Source organism: Drosophila guanche, unplaced genomic scaffold, assembly GCF_900245975.1.
Source record: "Drosophila guanche unplaced genomic scaffold, DGUA_6, whole genome shotgun sequence".
NCBI lineage: Eukaryota > Metazoa > Arthropoda > Insecta > Diptera > Drosophilidae > Drosophila > Drosophila guanche.
This window is the reverse complement of record NW_022995750.1, coordinates 2455195-2479981: the sequence shown is the minus strand read 5'-3', so window position 1 is coordinate 2479981 and position 24787 is coordinate 2455195. Positions and strand designations below refer to the sequence as shown.

The 24787-nt window shown below is 42.8% G+C and overlaps 6 protein-coding genes across 15 annotated transcripts in view; 4 read left to right on the top strand and 2 right to left on the bottom strand.

The window, feature by feature from the left end:
- LOC117586316 (furin-like protease 1) overlaps nucleotides 1-9087 on the top strand; it is a 147717-nt gene extending 138630 nt beyond the window's left edge. The window contains exons 8-13 of one of the 2 annotated variants that reach the window (XM_034276303.1): nucleotides 74-247; nucleotides 322-440; nucleotides 579-1832; nucleotides 2392-2558; nucleotides 4423-4498; nucleotides 8094-9087. In XM_034276303.1, coding sequence (XP_034132194.1) covers nucleotides 74-247; nucleotides 322-440; nucleotides 579-1832; nucleotides 2392-2558; nucleotides 4423-4498; nucleotides 8094-8872 — 2569 coding nt within the window. In that variant the 3' untranslated portion in view covers nucleotides 8873-9087. The remainder of the gene's footprint in view (nucleotides 1-73; nucleotides 248-321; nucleotides 441-578; nucleotides 1833-2391; nucleotides 2559-4422; nucleotides 4499-8093) is intronic. The other variant, XM_034276304.1, reaches the window with a different exon arrangement.
- Nucleotides 9088-9659: 572 nt separating this feature from the next.
- On the top strand, nucleotides 9660-11778 carry LOC117586124 (myogenesis-regulating glycosidase). The gene is made up of 2 exons (XM_034275988.1): nucleotides 9660-11476; nucleotides 11541-11778. The coding sequence occupies exons 1-2, from the start codon at nucleotides 9700-9702 to the stop codon at nucleotides 11738-11740; spliced, it is 1977 nt and encodes a 658-aa protein (XP_034131879.1). The 5' UTR covers nucleotides 9660-9699; the 3' UTR covers nucleotides 11741-11778.
- LOC117586123 (interaptin) lies at nucleotides 11752-15968 on the bottom strand. Its single transcript, XM_034275987.1, has 4 exons — nucleotides 15201-15968; nucleotides 14709-15135; nucleotides 12067-14653; nucleotides 11752-12006 (listed from the first exon to the last, which is right to left on the bottom strand). Exons 1-4 carry the CDS (start codon nucleotides 15753-15755, stop codon nucleotides 11850-11852), a joined length of 3726 nt encoding a protein of 1241 aa, XP_034131878.1. The 5' UTR covers nucleotides 15756-15968; the 3' UTR covers nucleotides 11752-11849.
- A 1412-nt stretch (nucleotides 15969-17380) lies between these two features.
- Nucleotides 17381-18301, top strand: LOC117586168. Its single transcript, XM_034276077.1, has 3 exons — nucleotides 17381-17579; nucleotides 17652-18024; nucleotides 18087-18301. The coding sequence occupies exons 1-3, from the start codon at nucleotides 17415-17417 to the stop codon at nucleotides 18251-18253; spliced, it is 705 nt and encodes a 234-aa protein (XP_034131968.1). The 5' UTR covers nucleotides 17381-17414; the 3' UTR covers nucleotides 18254-18301.
- A 779-nt stretch (nucleotides 18302-19080) lies between these two features.
- On the top strand, nucleotides 19081-19965 carry LOC117586174. The gene is made up of 2 exons (XM_034276085.1): nucleotides 19081-19304; nucleotides 19369-19965. The coding sequence occupies exons 1-2, from the start codon at nucleotides 19131-19133 to the stop codon at nucleotides 19885-19887; spliced, it is 693 nt and encodes a 230-aa protein (XP_034131976.1). The 5' UTR covers nucleotides 19081-19130; the 3' UTR covers nucleotides 19888-19965.
- Nucleotides 19966-22932: 2967 nt separating this feature from the next.
- LOC117586689 (putative transcription factor capicua) overlaps nucleotides 22933-24787 on the bottom strand; it is a 45946-nt gene continuing 44091 nt past the window's right edge. For 5 of the 9 annotated variants that reach the window (XM_034276945.1, XM_034276946.1, XM_034276951.1 and 2 more), the window contains 3 exons: nucleotides 24580-24779; nucleotides 24316-24508; nucleotides 22933-24128 (listed from right to left, as the gene is read on the bottom strand). In XM_034276945.1, coding sequence (XP_034132836.1) covers nucleotides 24055-24128; nucleotides 24316-24508; nucleotides 24580-24779 — 467 coding nt within the window. In that variant the 3' untranslated portion in view covers nucleotides 22933-24054. Of the gene's footprint in view, nucleotides 24186-24315; nucleotides 24509-24579; nucleotides 24780-24787 lie in introns of all 9 variants that reach the window. The other 4 variants (XM_034276947.1, XM_034276954.1, XM_034276948.1 and 1 more) reach the window with 3 other exon arrangements.

Genomic DNA, 24787 nt, shown 5'->3' with positions numbered 1-24787 from the left:
AGTGACGCTAAATTTCAGGAGTCTGTCCCCCTCTCTTTGGTGTATTAAATATGAGATTATTTTGCTCGTTTAGGGTCATTCCACCACGCACACACATCACTCTCCAGCTGACTGTCGAACACTGCCGCTCTGTGAACTACTTGGAGCATGTTCAGGCGAAGATTACGCTAACATCCCAGCGAAGAGGCGACATCCAGCTGTATTTGCGGTCGCCAGCCAACACCAGTGTGACGTTGCTAACGCCACGGTAAGGGTTTCCCTTTGTCCTGGCAAAAATCTGTTGCCCCCCTACTAATGTTCGTCTCTCATCCATCCCTCCAGTGTCCATGACAACTCCCGCAGTGGCTTCAATCAGTGGCCCTTCATGTCGGTGCATACCTGGGGCGAATCTCCGCGTGGCAACTGGCAGCTGGAGATACACAATGAGGGTCGCTATATGGGTATGTACAGAAGGAACAGAGTGTGTGTGGTGTGTCCTCTTATTAGATACTTATGCTTAACAACGAAACATTTTACATGCTGCGCGGCTTTTGTGGAACTCATTCCCTTGCACCAACATCCCACACATCCACACACAGGCCATGCTCTGCTCAGAGAGTGGTCTCTGATCTTCTACGGCACCACACTGACCATCGATCCCAATGATCCCATTTCGGTGCCGCGTCCAAATAGTGCAGAGGCCACCACGCCCAATACCAGCAGCAGCAGTGGCACCACCAGCAATCTCCATCAGGTCTACTCACCGCAGTACCCACGGATATCGCCGAATAACTTTGGCAACCCGCCATCGAGTGGGGCGAAGCTGCCGCTGGGTGGGAAATCAACGCCGAATAAGTCCAGCTTTGTGACGAATAATCCTCTGATGAATTCGGGGCCAATTAAGCAGGGTTATCAGCAGATCTCAGCCACGTATGGTGTGATTCTTGGAAAGAACAATCACAACAACAACAACAGCAGAGGGAACAGCCAGAATAATAATCAGAAGTCGAACAACAAGGCAAACAAGCAAAAAGGCGGGGAGAGTGGCAGCAACAAGGAGCGCAATGGCAAGAATAACAATGCAGGAGGCAACCGAAAGGAGCAGACCACACAGAGCACCACTGCAGCCAGCAGCACCACCAACAGAAACAAATACTATCGCATTTCCCAGCAGCAACAGCAGCAACAGCAGCAGCAGGGGAAGGCCAACAAGCAGGATAGGAATGGAGTGCAGACACAACGACCCAAGGCCAATTCGGGAGAGAAATCCTCCTCCTACGAGGACAAGGGCCGCAAGGTTGTTGGGGAGATCAATTCCAGTGGCAGTGGGGGACGCAACTTCTCCGCCGCCTCGCAGAACCTGCCAGTCAAAGCAACCAAACAGGTCAAGGGACAGGACACCGACTCGCGTATACCCAAACTCTTTGAGCGATACGAGAAGATACAGGCGATATTCCCCGAACTAGAGCCCTACGAGAGCAGTGCACCCAAGGCCAAGTCAAACAACAACAACAACCAACCACGGAAGCAGGGCAAGCAGTTCGAGGTGGACATGTTCAAGCCCACAACGGGGGGAAACAGTCGTCAGGGAAACACCAAGAAATCGCCATCGGTGCCGCCGCCATCATCACAGATGTTGCCTGTAGTGCCGCAGGCAGGGAATAGCTTTCTGCCGGATTTACCCGCAGGCGGCAGTAGCTTTCTGCCCGATCAGAAGATACTCAAGAAGCAGCAGCTGCTGATGGCCGCCGCTGGGGTTATGGCACCCGTCGAAGTGGAAGTACAGGACTCATCCTCCTCCTCCTCCTCCACCGCTCAGGGAACTGCCAGGAAGAGCAGCAATGGACCAAATGGTAGACGATACTCTTTTGGTTTCATTTTGGTTTTCTTTTCCTCAGAGAGTATTTCTTGGTTTGGTAGATACCTTCATCCTTCGTTGCCTTTTTCAGTTTTAGCCATTTTTTGTTGCTGCTCTTGTCGAAACGATGGTTTGACAGCCACTGAGTGGCAGCACTTGCCGGTGGCTTGCATCAATCAAGAGTGCAACTTTAAAAATGATTTTTCCAGCCCTTGCTTTCGGTTTACCTCTTCTTCTTTTTTTGATTGTTTGTTTTGTAGCTGCATTTAGCCTTCGACACTTGATTTTTGCCATATACTCGTACATTGGCAGATTTATTGGCCCCTTCACTTCAGTAGTTTGCACCCGCAAAGTGCAATCTCGAATATCTCTGCAATATATCATAAAATTGTAAAACATTTTTCATTTTTCATTTTTCATTTTCAGTTGATGTTTGCTGTTTGCTGTTGATTTTGTATAGATTTTCCTCTCGTATACATATATTTTTTGTACACATTTTATATTTGGAGTCTGTGGCAATAACTAAATGCATTTCTCTACCATGACTTTTGCAGCTCAAATCACACAATGGGACATGATATTCTATGGCACGGAGACGCCCGCCCAGCCCGAGGACCAGGCGAATGTCAACCAACAGAATCAATTTAATTTATATGGCAACGATATGGCACACAATGACATCGAGTACGATGTCACCGGCCAATGGCGGAATATGCAGCAGGTGAGTGGTTTGTCATGGCAACTGCAAGTGCAAGTTGATGTAATTGCAACTTGGAGCGTGAATACTCGTATCTCATGGCTGCATGCATAGCTATGAATCACTCAACGCACAAGTAGATGGCATTCCGATCAGGCTATACATATGTACATACAGTGAGGGCTCCTCCGAGTCGAATTTTCAGTTGCTTTAATGAGTTACTAGCATACGTAAACATGGAAATTGCAGCAGATAGAAGCAACAATTTAGGAGCTGCTAAACTAATATATTCTATAGAACAGTTGCCCTACTGCAAGTCCCACAGGACTCTAAAAGGTAACCCAAGTATAGGAATTGATGGGTACTTTCTGTAAGAATTCTTTCTTTATTAGGAGCTTCCACTGTCTTAAGCCCATTGCATATTTTAGTTTGTGTTCTCCCCTTTTGCTCCCATTTTTTGTTTCCTCTTTTTGATTTCTTGGTTTTGCAGTGCTTCGTAGATGGTTTGTCGGGTAGCGATCCCAATCCGCATCAGAATCGGGGCACAACATTGCGTGCTTGCATGTGGCTTTCTTGATACATAATCTGTGATATATGGGCAGTCGCCTTCCAACTGTATCCAAATGCTTTGCAAACTGCGTGTGGCAGGTAGCTTGATTCCTTAGCGTTTGAGTTTCATTTTGAGTTTGAGTTTATTTTGCCAGCATGCCTCTCCTTTATTTTCTTCTATTTTCTTGTCATTAATACGCGGTAAATTATTTGCGCCAGAATACTCTCCTTCGTTCTGTGCTCGCTGCATCTTAATTCCATTTTTTGGCAACCATTTTCCCGGGAAATTTCGTTTGCGGCACTGGGCATAGCGCCAGCATGGCCAAGACTTCGTGTCAGGGGCAGCGGTGCATAAAATACACAAATTTTTACATATTTCCTCTGGAGTTAACGAAAGGAACGAACGAACTAGAGAACCAACCGTTCAAGTGCTGGTGCTGCTGCTGGCGCTGCACCGGAAGGGGAGACAGGCAACCATTTTTAACCTTTTGGCACCTATTGTGCCTCTAAAAGCGTTTCTCTCTCTTTTTTTCTGCACACTGGGGTTAAAGAGGATGTGCCTGTGCCTGTTATAAAGGAAGAGTGCAGTGACCTTAGTTCTTTATGTCTTGCCGCTTGGACTGGCAGCAAAAAACTTTTCTTTTTTTGCATAACAAACACTTTTTTAAACCCTATGTCCCGCTCTCTAGCGCCGCTTTCTGCACGCGACGTCATTGCATGTGAACTTAGATACCGTCAAATGGGCCGAGAATCAGGGGAGGGGGAATAGGCACATCAAAGACTAGGGGACAGACATTTTCGGGAAGGGCAGCCCATAAATAAACACACACACAAGCAGACATCACTGAGGCAGAAGCCATGAGGCAGACACACATAAGTACTTAAAATGCCAGACAGTGCGGCAACATGCAATGAACCACAACTATGAGTAGCACTAGGAATGCTCCTTCGTTTCCAAGTGCAGGAATCAGACAGCAAAAAATACAAATAAAATACCAGACAAACTTTAAGAGACTTAAAGACTTTTTCAGAGATATTTGATCACAAATTACGCAGAAATTTAAGTATTTACCATACCATATAATATATTTATATACTAGATTCCTGATCTGTAAGGGCCACTCTGGAGACTTAATCATTTACAAAGAATTTCCGTTAGGAAAACTAAAAGTTTAGTTACTAAATATAAAGTATACTTGTTCAGTGCACGATTCCCCCAAGCTCTTCTACTTACATTCAATAAATACTCTTTACTATATCTAAAACATATGTACATATCTTTTCCACGTAAACCCATTTTCCATGTTCTGTTTTTTGTTTCTTTCCAATCTCTTTGCAGGTGGGCGATGTGGGCATGGCACAAGATCGAAGCAACACCGCTGCGTGCCTTAAGTGGAGCGATCGAAAGTGCTTAGGTTTGTCAATACTCTTTATTACGATCATGCAAATCTTCTATCTAAACTCTAAACATGCCAACAACAACAACAAGAACAACATCATCAAAAGCATTAGATAATTTAGCAGCAAACCACAAACAAACAAACAACAGAAAGAAAGAGGGTGAAAACCCGCTATAAAATCGAAATATAAATCGAAACTCTGTATAAAAAATGAGATAACAAAGAAATTCCAATTAAAAGTTTGATGGCAGCTGAAAAAAAAAAAGAAAACGTAAGGAAAATAGAGTAGGAATGACGAAAATAAAAGGAAAAAAATCACTGCAAGTCCAAAAAATATATACTAACATTTTTGTAGTTAAATTTAAATGTAAGCGTAGTTTTACAAACCAACACACACACAGATGAATGTATTTGTAGGCGTGGTCGGAGGATAACAGAAAAGGAAGGTTGTTCCATTTTTATTTGGTGTGCTGCTAAGGGACGCACAAAGTACATTTTGTTTGTATTATTTTTTGAGCAATTTATACACAGACACGCACACATCTATTATACAAAACGACAATATATATAGTTTATATATTTACATCAATTTTAATTTAATTTAAGCTTTTAGTTCAAATTTATTTGATTGTTTTACATTTTACATTGTTTTATTTCATTTTTAAATTTTGTTTAGTTTTGTGTTTTGTTTTCTTTTTTTTTTTTGAGTTTTTTGTTTTGCCTGTGCACAGTTTTTTGTGATGCACTGTCTGCTGCAACTGGCTGCTGCCGATCTGTCCGATCCGTGTGTATATAGACAGTTTATCTGCTAACTAAATGCATTATTTCAGATATTGCCAAGCCAGGAAAGTAGTTTTGCAACAGAACAGCCACAAGAGAACGCCACAGCTTTTCCAGCTTTTCCAGCTTATGCTTTTTCGCCTTTTGCCCCTTTGAGAGTCTTTATATTTTGAGTAATTTTTTGTAGCGAGCAGTGAACAAGCGTCAACAGTTTAGAGTTCATAGTAAAAGACTGTTTCTTAAAATTAAAAACAATTAACTAAACAACAAAATCTTGGAACAGGGGAAAAGATAAACCAAAACTAATGTTTCTAGTACTTAAGGCAAAAAAAAGAAAACAAACAATTTTTGTAATACGAAAAAACAGAGAAAAAGTCACAAAAAAGAGAACTAAATGCTAAGGATGGTAGGGGGATAATGAAACTTAGGCAAGCAAACGATAAATAAAATAAACCAATAAACAATTGAATTCTAATTATAAATATACTTAAACAATTTATACAAAACAAGTTCCTGCAGTTTTCAACAAAGTTGCAACATGACACAGAATCTTTGACTCTTATTCGCAAAGTCATCAAAAATAAGTCATCAACAGAATACTTAATAATAATAATGATAATTTAGCAAACAAATCAACTTTTGTTTTATCCACAACGCACACACAAAAACAAACACACGAACACGACACACACACACACATACATATCTCTGTTAAAACTTTGTTGCTTATTTAAATCGTATATTAAACACAAAACAACAAATCAAAAGGCAACGCGAGTGCAATAATTATATTTAATTCTCTCTTAAGTCACAGAAAAAAGCCCTTCCGTTTTTTCGAAATACAAAAAAAAACGACATATCATTTATTAGGTTTTTCTTCGAGTCTTCGGTACAAAAATTCAACTGAACTTTTACCTGATTTCCATGGTCTTTGCATTTTGCTTTTGTATGAATAATCATATCGTAAACCGCACAATAAGCATTAAACATTAAACCTTAAACAATATCAAATGTTAATTTAATAGAAAAGTAAAGAATAAATCTTTTGTTGTTGTTGTAATTAGCAAAAAATAAACACCCACACATCTTACATAAGAATATACACACATAAATGAAACTAAAGAAAAGAACTAGCATTTCTCTCTAAACGAACAGAATAGTAGTTGAACCCAACAATCTTTTATTCTTCAAGCATATACTTACTATACTTACACTAGCCGAAGGAAATATATTAACCAAAACCAATAAACAAACAAAAAACACACATGCAGAACAACAATACACGTATTAACAGCAAATAGATTTCCATTTCACATTTCGCTCCATACGAATATTTTGTTTTGTTCTCTTCTTGTCTATCAAAAATTCACACAAACACACGCACGATGGATGCTGTACTTATTTATCTTCAAGAATAGGGAAACATGATGAGGAAAATTCTTATAAGCTCTGAGACACGTAATTAGCAGAAGAAAAAGCCAAATTAATATTTAAGCCTAATAGTAAAAAAGCGAACAATTCAAAGGAGAACATTTAAGCATACAAATAATAACTGGTACTAGGGCCTGGGGTAGCAATTAGCAATAATAAAAAATCGTAATAACTTTAAAGATTTAAAGAACAAAATTGTAATATAAAATTTGAACAAAAACCAATCTAAATTAATGCTTACACGAAAAATGAAATTACAAAACTTTTATAATTGTAAAGAAAGTGAAAAGTGAAAACGAAATTGAAATTGAGAATGCCATTCGCGCCATTCGAAAACTCAACCAATTTTTTATGTATGTTTGTGTATATATCTATCTATATAAAATATATATATATCTACTATATGAGTAATTAATAAATGCATTGAAAACATATAAAAAAAAGCAAAGAAAAGAAACACCAAACTGAAGCATATTTATTATCCAACAAAGAGTTCAGTTCAAGCAAGCGAAACATGCTCAGAAAAAAACATGCCAATTCCACGAGGAGGTTCATTTCGATCCTTAACATACGAGTACTCCTCTTCCAAGCTCTCGAGCTTCGACTGCATTTCAGAATTACAATATTTTCCTTCCTTGAGAATTTTGAGAATTTTGAGAATTGAATTGATTGAACGACAAGGTGAGTTTCGCACAACAAATTTTCCTCATTCTCTAAGTATTTTTCGTTTTTTTTTTCGTTCACTCTCTTTTTGGATTAAAACGGAAAGTAAAGTCCGACCATTGCTAACCTACTGCTAATTTCGTTTATTTCGTCACCGTTAACCTCCTATTTAACACTGCTGTTTCACTTTCACACTCTCAATGCCATATGTTCATGAGTAGCTTTCCAACACTGGTATGGTCCTACACACACAAACATACAATATATCAATCGTATCGTACAATTGCGCCCACTGCCTCCCTTTCTTGCTAATTTTCGAGCATGTTTTTATCGGACTGAACGCTTGCTTTAACTACAATACATTTATTGAATTTTTTGTTGTTAATAATAGATGTGTTTTCAGAGAAAGAGAGATTATATTCCAAAGGTTTCGATGCCACGACAAAAACAATCTCCAATACAGAAAGTTCTCTTTTGTTGCTGCCTCTAATTGTACACACATAATCCGATTCTCTCAAGCTTTCTCTCCTCTGAAGCTCAGCACAATCAGGGCTGAGGTTTCAGTACCAATGTTTAGCTGAGCTTCCTTCCATGTTCATTCTCTCTGCTAACCAACTAATTTCCGATTCTTTTCTCTTCCATTAATCACTGTTTCTGAGGTAAATTCATCTCCTAGATCATCCCAGAACTTCAACAGTTGCTAATGTGTGTGTTTCCCCACTTCCATTTTCCACAGAGTGCAAGGATCCGGCATACATTTACGAGGGTCTCTGCTACGATCAGTGTCCCAGGCACACCTATCCCCAAGACGATGCACAGGATCAGGATGATATAATGGAAGATGCCAGCACAGAGAGCAGTACCACAAGCGGTATAGATCACCCCAACATATCCAACAGCATAGACGACAAGCAGGATCCTCTGCAGGCGGAGGACCGTCGACGTCGTCGTCGCAACTCTCCGCTCATTACCCCGCTGCTGGTGGCACAGAGTCGCACATGCGCCGTGTGCCACAAGAGCTGCCTGGCCTGCTACGGGCCCCTGGCCGCCCAGTGCAGCACCTGTGGCCCAGGCAGTCAGCTGCGGAAGACACTCAATGAGACTCTCTGCTATGCGTATGTGGTGCGCAGCACGGGCATGGCCACTGTCGTGGAAGTCTCCGAGGAGGGTAGCCAGAAGCAGGCACTGCAATACATGGCGGGCACAACGGTGCTGCTCCTGATGCTCGTGGTGTTCACCCTGCTTGGTGTGGCGGTGGCCGGTGGCATTGTCTACAATCGTCGTGCATCGGCGGCGCGATCCAGTGAACTGTACTCTAGGGTGGCCCTCATGGCCGACGACGACAGTGACGAAGAGAACGAGGACGAGCTCTTCAGGACGCACATATTAGGTAAGCCCAAGGAAGTGCTCGAGTATCGGGACGAAATAAAGCCCGAGAAGGCGCCACCCGAAGAGATGTCCGAAGCGGAAAACGACGATGATCAGCTGGAGAATAACCAGCTGGTGCCCTCCTAGATAAACATACATGGATACTATATTTATTTGTGTGTAGACCTCATCTGCATTTAGCTACTTTTTACCCAAACCATATACCACCAGACCAACGATGGGTGAATTCTCAGCAGCAAACTGATTGACGGATTCGACATTTTGGTTAATATTTTTGTTACATTTTACACACCTATTACACACACTGTTATATACGTATAAACCAAAACTCCGAACATAGATTAAAAAGTATTAACAGAAACAATCAAAAATAAATAAAATTATAAAATTATAAAATTTAAATGTTAAACTATTTTTCCATGGGAAGCTAATTGAACTTAGAAATAGTTTCTTGGAAACTACTAGATAATTGTTTCGTGCTTAACTAATGTTTCGAAATGCAATGTAAGACTGAGTTCCTTTATTGTTATCCCAAGTGTTCAGCGTCCTTCAAAATTTTGAAAGGTTTGCTCGACTTAGTCACTTGCTGATAACGAGCCATCAAAGCCCCGGTTGTTCCTATCCATATATTTTCTCTGGGGAACTCAACAATGGAAAACAATCAATTAAGTAATGTGAATGGGAATAATACAGAACACCTACGTAGGTCATTTCTATCATTCTAGTCGTAGATGTTACGGCTTATCAGGTGCAGGTTATCACTCGTGCTTTTCTCAAGTGTTCCCACACCGAAAGCACAATGTTTTTGACACTGCTCAAGAGTTCTTTTTGTATTTGTATGAGCGACTACTCATACGCTAATTCTCAATCGATTTCCTTATCACACGGCTGTAATAATGAATAAAGACTCCCACCTGCTGTATTGGAGCGTCAGTCGATTCCTACCTTTCAGAATGCACACAAAACTGTTACTGCTCCTGGCGGCAGCTGGCTGCTGCCTGTGGAGTGTGGCAAGTGCCTGCCAGAGCATCGAACAGCGCTACAAGTTCGCCAACAGCAACATTTACGTGCGGCTGCGACGAGGCGACAAGCTCCAGTACGAGCTGATGAAGGGCGACAAGAGCCTGCAGACGGTGACCTTTGACAACTTTGCCACGACCAGCAATCTGGTGGAGACCGAAAAGGGTGGCTATCAGATCACCGATGGCACCAACACCATCGAGTTCACGCTGGTCAAGAGCGGAGTGGTCACGGGCACTGGCAGCGATGTCACCCATGTGCGCGTGGCCCGCGATCCTGTGCTTCAGGGTCAGCAGCCCAGGGATTGCTTCTTCCTGAAGACGGGAGCCACCCATTGGTTCAGCGGACCCGAGCAGAAGCAGCACTACTGGCCCGTGGAGCGTCAGACCCACAGCAACTACTCGTATCTGCCCAAGGAGCTGGACAACTTCGGTGTGGGCGAACGCTACTGGCTGAACAGCGATGGCGTCTTCCTGTATGTGGAGAACAACACTCCGCTCTTCATCGACCAGAACTCGGCGGGCTACGAGGGAAAGTTGTGCTTCAGTGCCACCAGTGCCCTGCCCTACGATCCGCGTGTCACCTCCTCGAAGTTCATCTACCATGTGGCAGTGGCCAAGGATGCCAAGGCTGCGCACAAGTATGCAGTGAAGACGTTCCTGGGACAGCCCACGGGCTACCCCGATGAGCGCATGGTGCAGCATCCAGTGTGGTCCACCTGGGCCCTGTACAAGGCAGAGGTCGATGATACCGTCATACGCAACTTTGCCCAGCAGATCCTCGACAATGGCTTCAACAACAGTCAGCTGGAGATCGATGATGACTGGGAGGACTGCTACGGGGCGCTGACATTCCGCAAGAACAAGTTCCCGGCTACCAAAACTCTCACCGATGACCTCAAGGCATTGGGCTTCCGTGTGACCCTGTGGATTCACCCCTTCATCAACAACAACTGCACGGCGATCTACGACGAGGCCAAGGCTCTGGGCTATCTGGCGCTCGACCATGCCGGCAGCTCGGACACCCAGTGGTGGAACAGCCAGCCCAAGGATGCCGCCATTCTGGACTTTACAAAGACCGAGGTGCAGGAGTGGTTCTCAAAGCGCTTGAAGCGGCTGCAGGACGAGGAAGGCATTGACAGCTTCAAGTTCGATGCGGGAGAGACCACCTGGCTGCCCAGTGATCCCGTGCTGCAGGGCGACGGCTCAATGGTGACGCCTCTGCAGGCCGTTGGCGACTATGTCCGCACGGTGGCCGCCTTTGGCGACATGGTGGAGGTACGCTCCGCACAGAACACCCAGGATCTGCCCATCTTTGTGCGCATTGTGGACAAGGACTCCGAGTGGGGCTGGAACAATGGCCTCATCACGCTGATCACCTCGATGCTGCAGATGAACCTCAACGGCTATCCCTTTGTCCTGCCCGACATGATTGGCGGCAATGGCTACAACGAGCGTCCCCCCAACAAGGAGCTCTTCCTGCGCTGGCTGCAGGCCAACGTCTTCATGCCCTCCCTCCAGTACTCCTTTGTGCCATGGAACTTTGATGATGAAGCCATCGCCATCAGCAAGACACACACCAATCTCCACGCCGAGTACACGCCCTACATCATGAAGTTGTTCAAGCGCGCCGTGGAGACTGGCGAACCTGTGAATGCTCCACTCTGGTGGATTGCACCCACCGATGCAGTGGCTCAGGCAATCTACGATCGTGAGTTGTAGTTTACCAATCAAAGAAATCACTCTCCTTAAATGTGAATCTCTTCCTTTTCTAGAGTTCCTTCTGGGCGATGATATCATTGCTGCTCCTGTGGTTACCGAGGGTGCCACCCAAAGGGATGTGTACCTGCCCGCTGGTGAGTGGAAGAACGGCAATGGCGATGAGGTGCACAAGGGCCCCATCTGGATCATGGATTACCCCGCGCCACTGGACACACTGCCCTACTTTGTGCGCGTGGGATTCGAGATGAACTAAATTCCATCGCATGACAGTATAATCGTACATTTTATTACTCAAACAAACAAAAAACTAAACAATAAAAATAAACTAAAAATTTGTACAGCTAATTTGGTAAAAGACAACTTCATAAGTTGCCGGAATCATCGCCAGAAGCATAGTCCGCCGATTCAGTCAAGGATTTAACAAGGAAACTGGGTGACCCATTGGCATGGCGAATCTTTCCGAATTCCCGCTCAAAATCTTCCTCATTCTTGGTGAGGATTTCCCTCAGATCAAACGGACTGCAAAGAGAGAGTTGGTTATTTGTAATGACTAAACCTTTGAATAAACTTAAGACTTACAATTCACTCGAGATTAAGGGCTCTTCTAGAACATTCTTCTTGGTCAGAGCCCGCTTCAGTTCGTTGACTTCTTTGGCCGAGCGACGCCATTGCTTCTTGTAGCGATCCTTCTCCTTGGACAGCTCCATAAATCGATCGTTCTGGGAGCGCATCTCCTTGAGTATGTGGTTGAGATCCCTGTCATCGGGTGCCTTGGCCTTGCCGCGCAGCTCGTGCATCTGCATCTCCATGTGGAAGATGCGCTCCTTCAGCATCAACTTCTCCCGCTCCAGCTGCTTGTTCTCCTGGCGCATTTCCTGACTACGATTGGCAAAGAGCCGCACCTGCTCGTCAATCTCCTTCTGCAGCTGGTTGATGTGCTGCTCCAACTCTTTGAACTTTGCCTCATAATCAATGATTGTCCCCTTATGCGACACCCCCTGGCCGCGAACCAAAGTCCCACCTTGGTCTTCCATTTGCTCCAGATCCTTCCTGTACTGCTGCTCCTTGCACGCCAGTTCCTCCTCAAAGAGCTGAATCTGATGCTGGCGCCAGGCATTTACCTTCTCGCTCACATTATTTGGGCTACAAAATTGATTCAAAGCGCTCATGTAAGATGTCCGTTCGAGTGACTTGCGGGAACTGGACTGCCGGAGAGCATTATTCGAAGATTTCAGATCAACCAATGTCCCCATTGATTTCAGATCATCTTCTGATTGCTGCTGAATCACGGGCTTTGATCGCGTTTGTTGAACCTTTTTCTTGGGCTGCGACTGAACTGATTCTTCCATTTGCTCTGATGACTCCACAGATGTTTCGATTGGTATTTTTCTAGACGATTTCTTCTTCAGCAGCTTATCTGGCTCATACTTTTCCTCCTGGATTGTTGTCTTGGATACTTTCATCTTCTTGATAATCCGGTCGATGCGCTGATCACTCGATTGGGAGCTGATGCCGTGCACAGAGCTCTCCGACACTGAGTTCTCTGCCGATTCGACATACTTTTCCTTTGCATTCTCAGCATGCAAACTGTTGGAGTCGGAATTTGAATTGGAATTGGAATCGGAATAAACCTCCCTTTGAATTCGCAGCTTTCTGGAACGAACTTTTCGGATATTCCTTTTGGATTCGACTAACAATTCCTGTTTGTCCTCTTGCTGAACCTTGCGGAACTCGTCCCGACATGTCTGTTGGATGAACTTTTCCGTTTCATCGAGGGCCTGCGCCTGTTCCTTGTTCACCTCGACCCAACGTGCGCGCAGGCTGAGCTCCGTCGTGGATATTTTGTCCCTTGCTTTGGCAGACTTTGGCTTTGCGAAGACCTTCTGCGAGTTGGACTCTTTTAGCTTGGATAGCTGCTCATCGGACTTTGACTTGCGTTTGCCACGATGCACTTTGAACACGTCACACTCCGAGACGTCCAAGTCGCTGTGCTTCACTTTAACTCTGTATGTGCTGGAGACTGGAAAATCAGCTGGCAAAGATCCATGCTCCATGCTAGTTTCCGTTTCATCAACAATTTCCTGCACATATCGTTCTTGTCCTGAGCAACGTCTTCTTTCTTTTCTTTCTTTGCTGTGTTTATGGCTTATGGATGTCGCAGAACTGTCTTGGGATGCTGGAAGTTCCATTTTCGAGGACTTTCTCTGATGTCTTTGTGGGCGAAAGGCGCACAGCGTTGAGTCGCTTTCAAAGGGATCCTCCTCGATTTCCATTTTTCTGGCCTTTCTCAAGTCTTGCTGGCTTCTGTTCTCGATGATCTCAACGCTCTTTGTCAGCTTTTCCACCTCCTGTCCCAACAGCTTGGTCAACTGCTCCATGGAGGGAGTTGGCTCTACGGCTACCATTTCTTCTGGATTTGACTTGGAGGATGACTTGGAGTTCATTTTGGCTCTCTTGGATGGAACTTGTGGTTTCTCCATGCTGTTGGATTCATTTCTTTCTACATTATTTAAAGCTTTTACATTTTCCTTTCCATCTGCCATGGACTGCTCCTGTGTCCCTTGGCTGCTTTCTTGTTCATTGCTTGATTTGTCATTATCGAACTGTTGATTTTCGTATATGGCTAGACATTCCGCATTGGATTCGGAGGAATATTGGAAGAGGGAATTGCTAATCTTCTTCGTTTCAATGGATTTTCGTGCTACTGTGGAGGAGAATCTGCGCACCAAACCCTCCTCTGTGTCCTGGCCGAATTCATTTTGGATTTGGCTGCTTAACTTTTTGCGCCTTGGAAAGTCCCTGCCCATGCACACAGGATCGCCGGAGTTCTGCACTTCTGTCAAGGGCAAACCTTCATTCTCTGGGACAAGCTCCTTGAAGCTTTTATTATCAGGCTTTGGTTGCTCGAACTCACTGGGCTGCTGTTGCTGCTCTTTTGTCAACACAAAAGGCGCTTCAGGGTCATATGGTACCGACTGCTCCGGCCTTGAGTAAATGGCCTTGAGTTCGACACTGAAGGAGTACTCGAGCTGCGGCTTAATGTCCCTGGAGCTGTCCGTGCGCCCAAAGCGATTGAAGGTAAGGCAGCCGTGGCGCTCAAATTTGCGATTCTCCAGGAAGTAGCTATCCGCTGGCAGCAGCTTACCAAAGTCCATGCGGTAATTGGCTGTGGCATAATGGTTACAAGTTGCAATTCAAAGGATAAGTGTGCGAGGACTCACCTATGGCCGCTCCATGCACGTACATATTTATGGGTAAATAGAAGATACGCTGGAAGTACAGACGCATGCTCTGCAGGGAGGACTTGAAACGGAGGCCCAGCTCATCGCTCAGCATGTAGGCATCGGAGTCGTTGGTCTTCAGCTCAATGCTGGTCACATTGCCCACGAAATCAAAGACCAGGTTGATGGAGTTGGCTGGCTCCTTGCCCTGGCTGAGCGACTTGAGCAGCTTGGACAGGTTCTTGAGCTTCTTGAACTGCAGCTTCACCTCGATGATGTCGCAGTCGATCAGCGGATCATTGCCCACCTGCAGCAGACCCAGTTGGACCAGTGATTGCACATAGACATTGGCCTGGGACTGCAGCATGCTGGCAGTGATCGAGTGACCCGGCGACTTGATTATCGGTGCGGGAGGTGGCTGTTTGATCTAAAATAAGTAAAATAAACACGATAAAACCCAACAACATGGCACCAAAGGATCGACTGGCTTACGTGTGAAACCTGCAGCAGTGGCTCAAAGTCCTTGGCGTGCAGAATGGACTTCTTGATGATGGCCAGCATGAGCAGCACTTCGGGCTTGTGGGATCGGTACTCGGTGCTGGTGCAGATCAACTTGTGCCAAATCATTTTCAGCTGCACGGGGTTGTTGTTGCTCGTCGTGGTCAGCACAGGGAGTCCTCGCACCGGCAGCAGCACATTGCCAATGGGTTTGCGCTGCAACTGTTTGCTGCACGCGAAGAAGGTGAGCTTGACGGGTCGATGGTCCGTCTTGATGCGCTTGATGCCCGCCATGTCGCACTCCCAGATGCAGTTGCTGTTGAAGATGATGGTCTCTGCCGTCGCCGAGGGTGTGCCCTCCACCTCAAAGTCCACCGTATTGAGTGCGGCATTCATCACGATAGTTTCCCGTTCGCCATCGCGTCCAATAAAGTTGATGGCCTCCACGACGTGCAGCACCACGCAGTAGACCTGATCGATGTCCTTCTCCTTGCTGGTGCCAGTATCGCCTTCGCCCAGCGACCGCGGCGTCTTGCTGCGATTCACCATCGTATTTTGTGGATAAAACTCTCCAACTCTCTAACTAAATAATTTAAGAATACAAATTTGCACAACTCTCAAAATAGAATTTAAATCTTGGCGCCACCGCGATTGTTGGTATTTCGCGTTTGTGTTTCTTTGTTTTTTAACTGCGAGTTCGACTGAATCTGTTCTCACTTTGGGGGCTCGACTGCTGTTTGTTCTTGATGTTTATTTCGTTGCCGTTTCGTTTTGCCTGAGTGCACACGCCTCACCTGCTGGGTTTTCCGTTGCCAAGCAGCGGGAACAGGCACAGGTAGGAATTTGAATTGGAGAAAATATCGCTGGCAGCGGCTATCGATACTTAAGACGCATCTCTAACTTTTGTTAGTACAAGGAATACCCGCCACAACTTGTGGGCGCCACTGCGACAATGAGGGGTGATAGTTCCAAACAAAAACGCTGTATGGCGCCATATAGCGGACATTTAAACGAAACGAAAATGAATCGAAAAAGTTGCGACCACGAATCAGACAAGTTTTAAACAAGAATCGAAAACTAATCGAGCACTCATCGGAAATATTTGGACATGAATCAGACATAATTCAGAAATTTTTTGTTGTTTTTTTTGTCTTTCGCAGACAATTTAATAAATTTCCTCTTTTGGGTACTTGGCAAACTTATTTCAGTTTTCTCTTATCGGCTGTTGAGTCCGAAAATCCTAAGCAGGCTGCTGGACATGCTGTTATTTATTTATCATTACTAGCATTTGAACCACTGACGTTTGTTCGGTTCGGTTGTGGCAGCCAGATGAGAATTTAACGCTCAGCACCATGGCTTGGCCTAATGACATAATGGGACATGTTTTCGACACGAATCGGACATGATCAGTAATGAATCGAACACAAATCGGAAATGGATCGGAAATCGGACAAATGGCGTCCTTGTGATCTGAGGAGAATCCTCGATTGTTTCACATCATGGAAATATAGATTGGCATCAAAGACAATAAGCATTTTTCCTTTGATTGCCTTCCATATTTATGTAATTGCAAGAAGTATTCCGGAATATTTTGAGTTCGATTGATTATTTGCTATTATTTAGCTGTGCATTTTTTCATACCATCTGGCACGCCCCGAGTTCTCGTGCACGCGACCGATTTAAGCCTGTTTGCTATGGGGCCTATAAATGAAATCTGAGCGCGATAGTAAGTGAACCCAAAACAAAACATTCATTATAATTCTTAATAGGAAATACTCGGGCAAAAGTTAATTCAATAAACATTACTTAGATAACCCAAAATTTGATTAAAAGTACTAAGACTTTTAGCAATTACTATTAATAAACGCACTTGGGGTGCTCTTTGGCCGCGATACCTCATGGCATTCGAAGTTTTTATGAATATTTTGGCATGCCAATCGTAGAGATCTTATCCGTGCTTATCCTTTGTGGGCCTATCTGGATCTGGAGTGGTGATTTTGCCACTGTTGTACCAGGAGTACCACATTAGGTGTTATTATAATCAACGGAGCGTTATCATGTTAAGAGGCATTGTAAAACTCTCGACTCGTATCGATAAAGTCAGACGGATGGACAGGAGCAGAAGGCACGGCATACACGTATAAAACTGGGAGCCCGTGCAGCCGGTGGCACATTGTGAAAGTGAAAGCCGACACAAGAGTGAATACCATGAAGTTCCTGCTCAGTGTTACCTTGATGATGGCCATCGGCCTGCAGCAGATCGATGCCCACGGCATGATGCTGAACCCACCCAGTCGCTCCTCCCGCTGGCGTTACGATGGCGGCGCTCCCCAGAACTATAACGACAATGAACTCTTCTGCGGTGGCATGAATGTGAGTTAAAAGGGGGATGCCCGTGATGGAGGAGGAGGAATCTGATGCTAAAGTCCCTTTTTGTACATGTAGGTCCAGGTCAACAATGGTGGTCGCTGCGGACTGTGCGGTGACAATTTCGCTGATGGACAGCCCCGTGCCAACGAGATCGGAGGCCGTATTGCTGGATATGGTGTCGTGACCAGGAGCTATCCCGCCGCCAATGCCATCACCGTCGGCATGAAGATCACCACCAACCATTTGGGCCACTTTGAGTTCCATTTGTGCAACCTGGATGCCTATGGCAGTGAGTCCGAGGATTGCTTCAACCAGAATCGCCTGCGCTTCGCCGATGGCAGCCAACAGCTGTACATTGGCCAGAAGAGCGGAGAATTCGATGTGACTGTTGTCCTGCCAGAGGGTCTTACCTGCAACCACTGTGTGCTCCGTTGGACCTATGTTGGCGGTGAGTCTCAAAGGGTTTATTTTTGTTCCATAAATCCCTAATCCTTGAACCTCAATCTACAGGCAACAACTGGGGTATCTGCGATAGTTCCGGCTATGGCGCTCTGGGCTGTGGCCCCCAGGAGACCTTCAAGAACTGCGCTGATGTGAGCATCAACTGGGGACGTAACATGATGAAGGAGGCTGCCTCTGATGTCGATGTCGTTGAGGTGCCCGTTGAGGTGGCTTAAGCACCACTTCATTCCCAACCAAATCAACGAACTGCCACAAAAGTCTGAAGGTGTTCAACACCAAAAAGTCTGACAAAGTTAAATAAAGAACTGAACATTTACAAAAAAGAAAAGGCCTGGAAGTATGCCTTAAACTAGAACCTGGAACTGCCTCTCGATAATAATATTCTGATGGCGTTCGTTATAAATATGAATTAATCAAATAATGTTGAAGAGTTGCTTGCTCCAACTGATGTCGTAGTCTTTCGTGGTCTACTAGCAAGATAATGCACGGAAGTGGAGACTCCTTTGAGTTTCTTTATATTTATACTTCTAGTGATGACAAAACCCTTCTTATCTTTATGGGAATTCCTCACGAGTTAAATCACCGCATTGCATAACCCATGCCAGTCCCTAGACCATATCTACCTATGCATAATGCACTTGAAACATTTTCAACCTTGGCTAACAAGTTCCACTTGAACGAGATATATTTCCCATGCATTGAACCCTTATCACATTGGCATTGGGCCTTTCTCTCGAATCGCACCCACAATGTGTTCAAAACAAATTGATAATAAACAAAACCAACATTAGAATGATTCAATTACCAATAACTGGACTCTTGTTTATATGTGTCATAGCTTTTTGAACGATTTCCCAGCTCAGATACTACGATTCGCCCAAATTTTTGAGTAATAATCATAAAAATGCATATACAAGCATTCATATATGGGCAGATATTTGGGTGTGATAAGAAAACTTAGCGGGGTTTTTGACGACAAATCAAAAACAAACAGAAACCGCCTGGTAACTGATTAGATTTTGGGGATATGATCCTATATAAGCCACCCACCAGGCCAGATCCATATCAGACCATAGTGAAAGTGAAAGCAAAATGAAATACTTTGATGTAATCCTGACCCTTAGTCTGGGAATTTTCTGCCTGGTGGATGAGCTGCAGGGCCATGGCATGATGTTGGATCCCGTGGGCAGATCTTCGCGTTGGCGCTACGATTCGTCGGCGCCCAAAAACTACGACGATAATGGATTGTATTGCGGTGGACTTTGGGTAGGATATTTCTATACAAACAAATGCATAAATTCTCTGTAATATTATGAAATATTCCTTACAGAAACAAACCGAAAATGCAGGCCGCTGTGGACTCTGCGGCGATGATTGGAGCATGGAGCAGCCGCGACCCAATGAACTGGGTGGCAAGTATGGCAGTGGAGTCATTGTGAGGACCTTTGCTGGCAAAAGCGAGGCTGAGATTAAAGTAAAGATCACGGCAAACCACTTGGGCTACTTCACGTTTCACCTGTGTAGCCTCGATGAGTATGGCACCGAGTCGGAGGAGTGCTTCAACAAGATTCCCCTCAAGTTTGCAGATGGAAATCTCAAGTACAACATTAGCTCCAGAACGGGAGATATTCCGGTGACTCTGCAACTTCCCACGGATCTAAACTGTGTGCACTGTGTCCTCCGCTGGACCTACACGGCGGGCAACAATTGGGGCGTGTGTGAGAATGGCAAGGGAGCCATGGGCTGTGGCGCTCAGGAGACCTTTAAGAACTGCGCTGACATTAGTGTTCTATCTGCGGCGAGAAGCCTGTTCCCTGAAGTGCCAGTGGAAGTGGTTGAGGATGCTTGAATTGGTAGCGTTCTCTTCGCTAGTGGTGCCAAAGCTAATCTCATTTCAAATAAATACTCCAATACAATTTTTTATGAATGCATATTTTTCTTTTTATTCAATAAATTTATCATCGTATATATATATATATATATATATTGTATGTATAAATATATGTATGTTGTGTGTGTTTGAGTGTGGGAGTGGGTTTATTGGGTTCTTGGTGTTGGACTGTAAAGCTCTTGAGAGTCCAAGGGCCTACCCTGTGCTACAATGCAAAAATCTCTCTCTCGCTCGCTCGAATGTCGAATGTCCCTGCCCCAACGTTACTCAGAGCTTCAGTCCGAGTACAGTAGATATCCATAATTAAGTATTCCGTATTTGTATTTATTCTATCCTGTATATGCAGCACTTGTAAATGGTATTGTAATATTTGTAATTCGTCTCGTAGGGCTCCTGTGTGGTCTGTGTGGCTGTTGTGTGTGTGTGTGTGTGGTTTTCTCGCTTACAAAATACGTTTCACAATAACTGGCTTAAGAGTTAACTTCACAAATAAGTTTGCATGTATATATATTCTGTATGTATATATAATTTGTTTGTTAATACAATATTTTACAAAGCGTTCAGGTCAATTGCAAATGATAGGCGCTGAAATTTCACTACAAACTCAATGGGTCTTTCCGTTTTTTTATTGTTTAATGTAACCTTAGAATTGTGCAATGCAATCAATCATTGGCTTAAGAATATTCGTTCCCTTTTTTTGCACGTTTATCTTTTAACAATTAACTAAACAAACCGCAAACAACATGGTGTTCGACCAACCCTCGATTGCCACTACAAATGTCCTGCTGATCCTGCTGTATATGTATGTTAGATGTATATTTTAGCTCTAGGTTTTGGGTAGGGTGGGGGGTGTTTAGCTACGATTTAAAACGCCCTCCTCGATTAAAAACTATAAAAAACCCCACCACGAGCCATTGTCAAACTGTGCGAATTTCTCACAACTGAATTACACGAGTATTGTAGCTCCCTCTCTTGGGAGGGAGATCTTCTCTATTCGTTACTTAAGTCATTCCACTTTTAAAAGCATTTTTAAAATACAGTTGGATGCCTTTCTGACAAAAATATATATGTATATATCATATATTATATAGAGACTTTTTTGGGGGTTGGAATGTGGGGGAGGACTCGTGGAGGCCGACCTTTGCTTCACCACCAAATATTTTTGTTGTTTTGTAAAAGCACCTTATAAATTTTACACATACACACATCGTCGCCTTGCCACGCCTCCTAGGCTTTTGTTGTTGTATATATAGCTAAATAGTTATTCTTTTTATTTGTTTACCTTTACTTATACTTTGTTCCAAAAATTGTCTTTAAACATTATACAACACTATCTGTATTTGTTTTTGTTTTTGTTTCCTTTTTTGTTTTATATACCTGAATTTTAGAATTTTGTATCCGAAACGCCATTTCCTTTGTTATGTTTTTTGTTCTGTTAGTGAGTTTGTTTCCGCCAAAAAGTTCTCATTTATTTGTAATTGCCAAAAGTGTGTCTCTTAGTCCGAAATGTTTGTTGCCAAAAATGTATTTTGTGGTTGTTCTTTTAGAGGTTTCTTTGTATAAGTTCTTTGCAATGTTTGCTAAAGGTCAAAATAATTCTCTCGGTTCTCTCTTGTTTTGTTCTCTGTTCTACATTTGACTTAATTGACAAACCTTTTTTTTTTTTGGTTTTTGCCTTCATAATTCGGTTATCTCTCTACGGGGGATCGTGTGATATTCTATATGAATATATTATCGGTTTAATTTGCTTAGCTTTGTCTTTGTCATTGGCACAAGTTTATTTTTCTGGGGGGTTCTAGACAGAGTACTTGATCCAGGGTATCGAACAAAGGCCTTCTGTGTGCTTCTACTAAATATAATTAAGTTCACACCTTCGGTTGTTGGATTTTTCTTATAAACTTTGTTTTATTCTTGTTTTGTATTCTTTTTATTTGTATTTTTAAACATTAACACACTACAAGTTACGCTCTCGTTTTTCGTTTGTTTTATCATATAAAATTTCGTTTTTGTTTTTTATCTAATTAATACAAATATTTAATGGATAACTAAGAACTAAACATAAAGAAAAAACTATAGTTAAATTATGAATAAAGAAAAAAATGTGAAAAGCCTAAGTGAGTTGGTATCTAAAGTTGGTATACTTCTAGAGTTGCAGCATGCAGTTATGAATAAACTTAAATGAGTGATTTTCATTCACATTTTATTCACTTGCTGCTGCTGTTGTTGGTGTATGATATTGTGTGAGTTTTCGAATGATTTTTAATCAGGGATCGTAATGATGAATTAAAAAGATGTTCATGAAAATCCGAGAACTTCTTGAACTTAATCGAAACCAGAAATGGTAGAGACAGAGACACATACTTTGACAGTTGTACAGCGAAGTAGAAAAGCAAATTAAAGCAGAAATTTATTTAAGAGAGAGATACACTTTGAGCAAAGGCAAAGGCATTTGAATCTGCAGCAACGGAAAATAAAACTTTTTCTACATACAAATTTGTTATTCCTTTTATTTCAGATTTAAATAAACCCATTATTACGACCCCTGATTGCACTTACTAGTACGTAGTATATGATTATAGTTTTTGTTTACTATTATTTCCTGCATTACTATTTTATTTTGCTGGCATATCAAGCGTGTCTGTCTGTTTTTGTGTGGCTGCAACTGTTGCTTCTTGGGTTATTAGAATATTAGAGAACACAAAAAGGATACACAAAATTGTAAACTGTGACTGACGTTTTAAAATTAAAGAACTTAACTTATAGAGAAGAGACACACACACACACACATTCATGTGTACAACATTTAATTAATCAATCGACAGGCCACAGAGTACAGAGTAAACTTGCCCAAAAAACGAGTGGATTTTGTGGGTGGTGCAGTCACACGGATTTCAAATTAACTTTAATTAACAACTAAATTAAATGTAATTCAACTGAATATTAACACAATATTAAATAGTATATTGCAGCAACAGTGGAAGACAGTTAGTTCTCGCTCTCTCATTCATTTCTGTTCCTTCATTTTACGTTCTTGTGTAATAAATTGTATGTATGGATAATTATTTTATTTCTCGGTGTGTACAATTTAAAAACAGTTCTACTCTATGCTAAAATAATATTACAAATATATGCATATAATGTTTATATACTATATAAATTATAATTCAATAAGACAACAAGTGTAAAAAGCCAAGTTAAAAAGAAAATGTACATACAATTTAAAAAGGGGTTTAAAGGTTTAAGAACAGAAATCAAACATTTTAAAAGCATTTTGATGTGTGGAAGTGTGTTTGTGTTTTGTTTTGTTTTGTTTTGTTTTTTTGCGTAGATTTGTTCTTTTATGTTATAAATTTTATGACTAAATATACAATACAACTACGTGTTCTTTTCAAGGTTTTTTTGTTTTTTGTTTTTGTTTATACAATTCTTTGCTTTCTTTTTACTTGTGCTAAATACACTTCAAAAATTAATGTGCAATTCAAGGTTAAAGCTACTTCAATCTCCTCCATCTCCTCCTTGCAGTTCTTTCTGTAAATTATCAACCTAATTGTTTTAAGCGGGGGATTATACAATCGTTCCATTATGTATTTATGGTCTCTACTACTCAAGTGTTTTTATTCTGTATGTGGTATGCATGTACTTCAAGTGTGCTTCAAAAGTTCCAATTATTCAAAAATTTCCCTCGCCTATCCATGCATCCATCCTTCATTCTCCTCTATGATCTTCCGATTTATTAAGCTGCTTAATAAATTCATTCGTAATCGGGCTTTCTCCCATCGCGATATCTTTGTTGCTTGGTGTACATATTGTATATTGTATTGTATTGTATTGTATTACTCGTATTGTATGCCTATTGTAATTAAAAATTTGTAATTTTTTTCTCTCTATTTTCTCTTTTTTCGTTTGAATAAAAACTAGTTAAACATCCATATGCATCTCATGCATGAGCTGTATGTTTATATGTTTCTGTATCTGCTGCTGCTGAATTTTTCTCTTCCTTTTTGTGAGTGTGCGTTGCTATTGCTGTTTCTGCTGCTTTCGTTGAGTTTACTCTATCGTTAAGTAATGTTGTCACTTTTGGCAGCAAACAATCGGTTGTCGTATCCTGTGCTTCCTTCCATTCTTCTACGTTTTATTTGCTTTGCTCTGAGGATGCTGTTCCAAGTCCTGCTGCTGCTCCTGCTGTTGAGGATTCACACCTGCCGTTTAGTAATATTGAAAAACATCTTAACAATGTTTTCATTGAGAAATGGAAACTAAATTAACAAACAAATCGAATTGGAGGTGTCACACAGAACAGAAAGTCAAAAGCAAGATATTCATTCATAGGGAAATTACAGATTTAGTTCTTGGGTAGAAGATATTTGCACAGCGCCCTCCAATTACCTGCCGCATTCTGTGTCGCATTGCTGGTGTGTGCACTATTGGCGCTCAACGTCGACGACGAATTCGAGTCGGACGGTGTATTGGGGCCGGCCGAGTGCGGTGTGCAGGAAGCCTGTCCCAGCAGCTTTTGTCGCACTTCGCGAATCTTCAGCTGTAGATCCTGTTTGCGCGGAAACACATCAATGTGCTTGGTCTAAGGAACACAAAAAAGAACAAAAATGAAAGTCACATTCCAAGCTAAATACTTCTCATGTTGAGACTCACCTGAAAGGCAATTGTGGCCTGTGCTGTTGGGAAATTGCCGTGTACGTTAAACAACTGCATGACCAAATTGCGTCGCGTTTCCAACACCTTGCGATGCCCCTTTTCGCTGGCATCCGATCTTGCACTCTGTAGCGGCGTCTTGGGCGTCCGTGGCGAACGCCCCGTCTGATCCGAGCTTTCCAGTTCTGCAAAACATTGATCTACATTA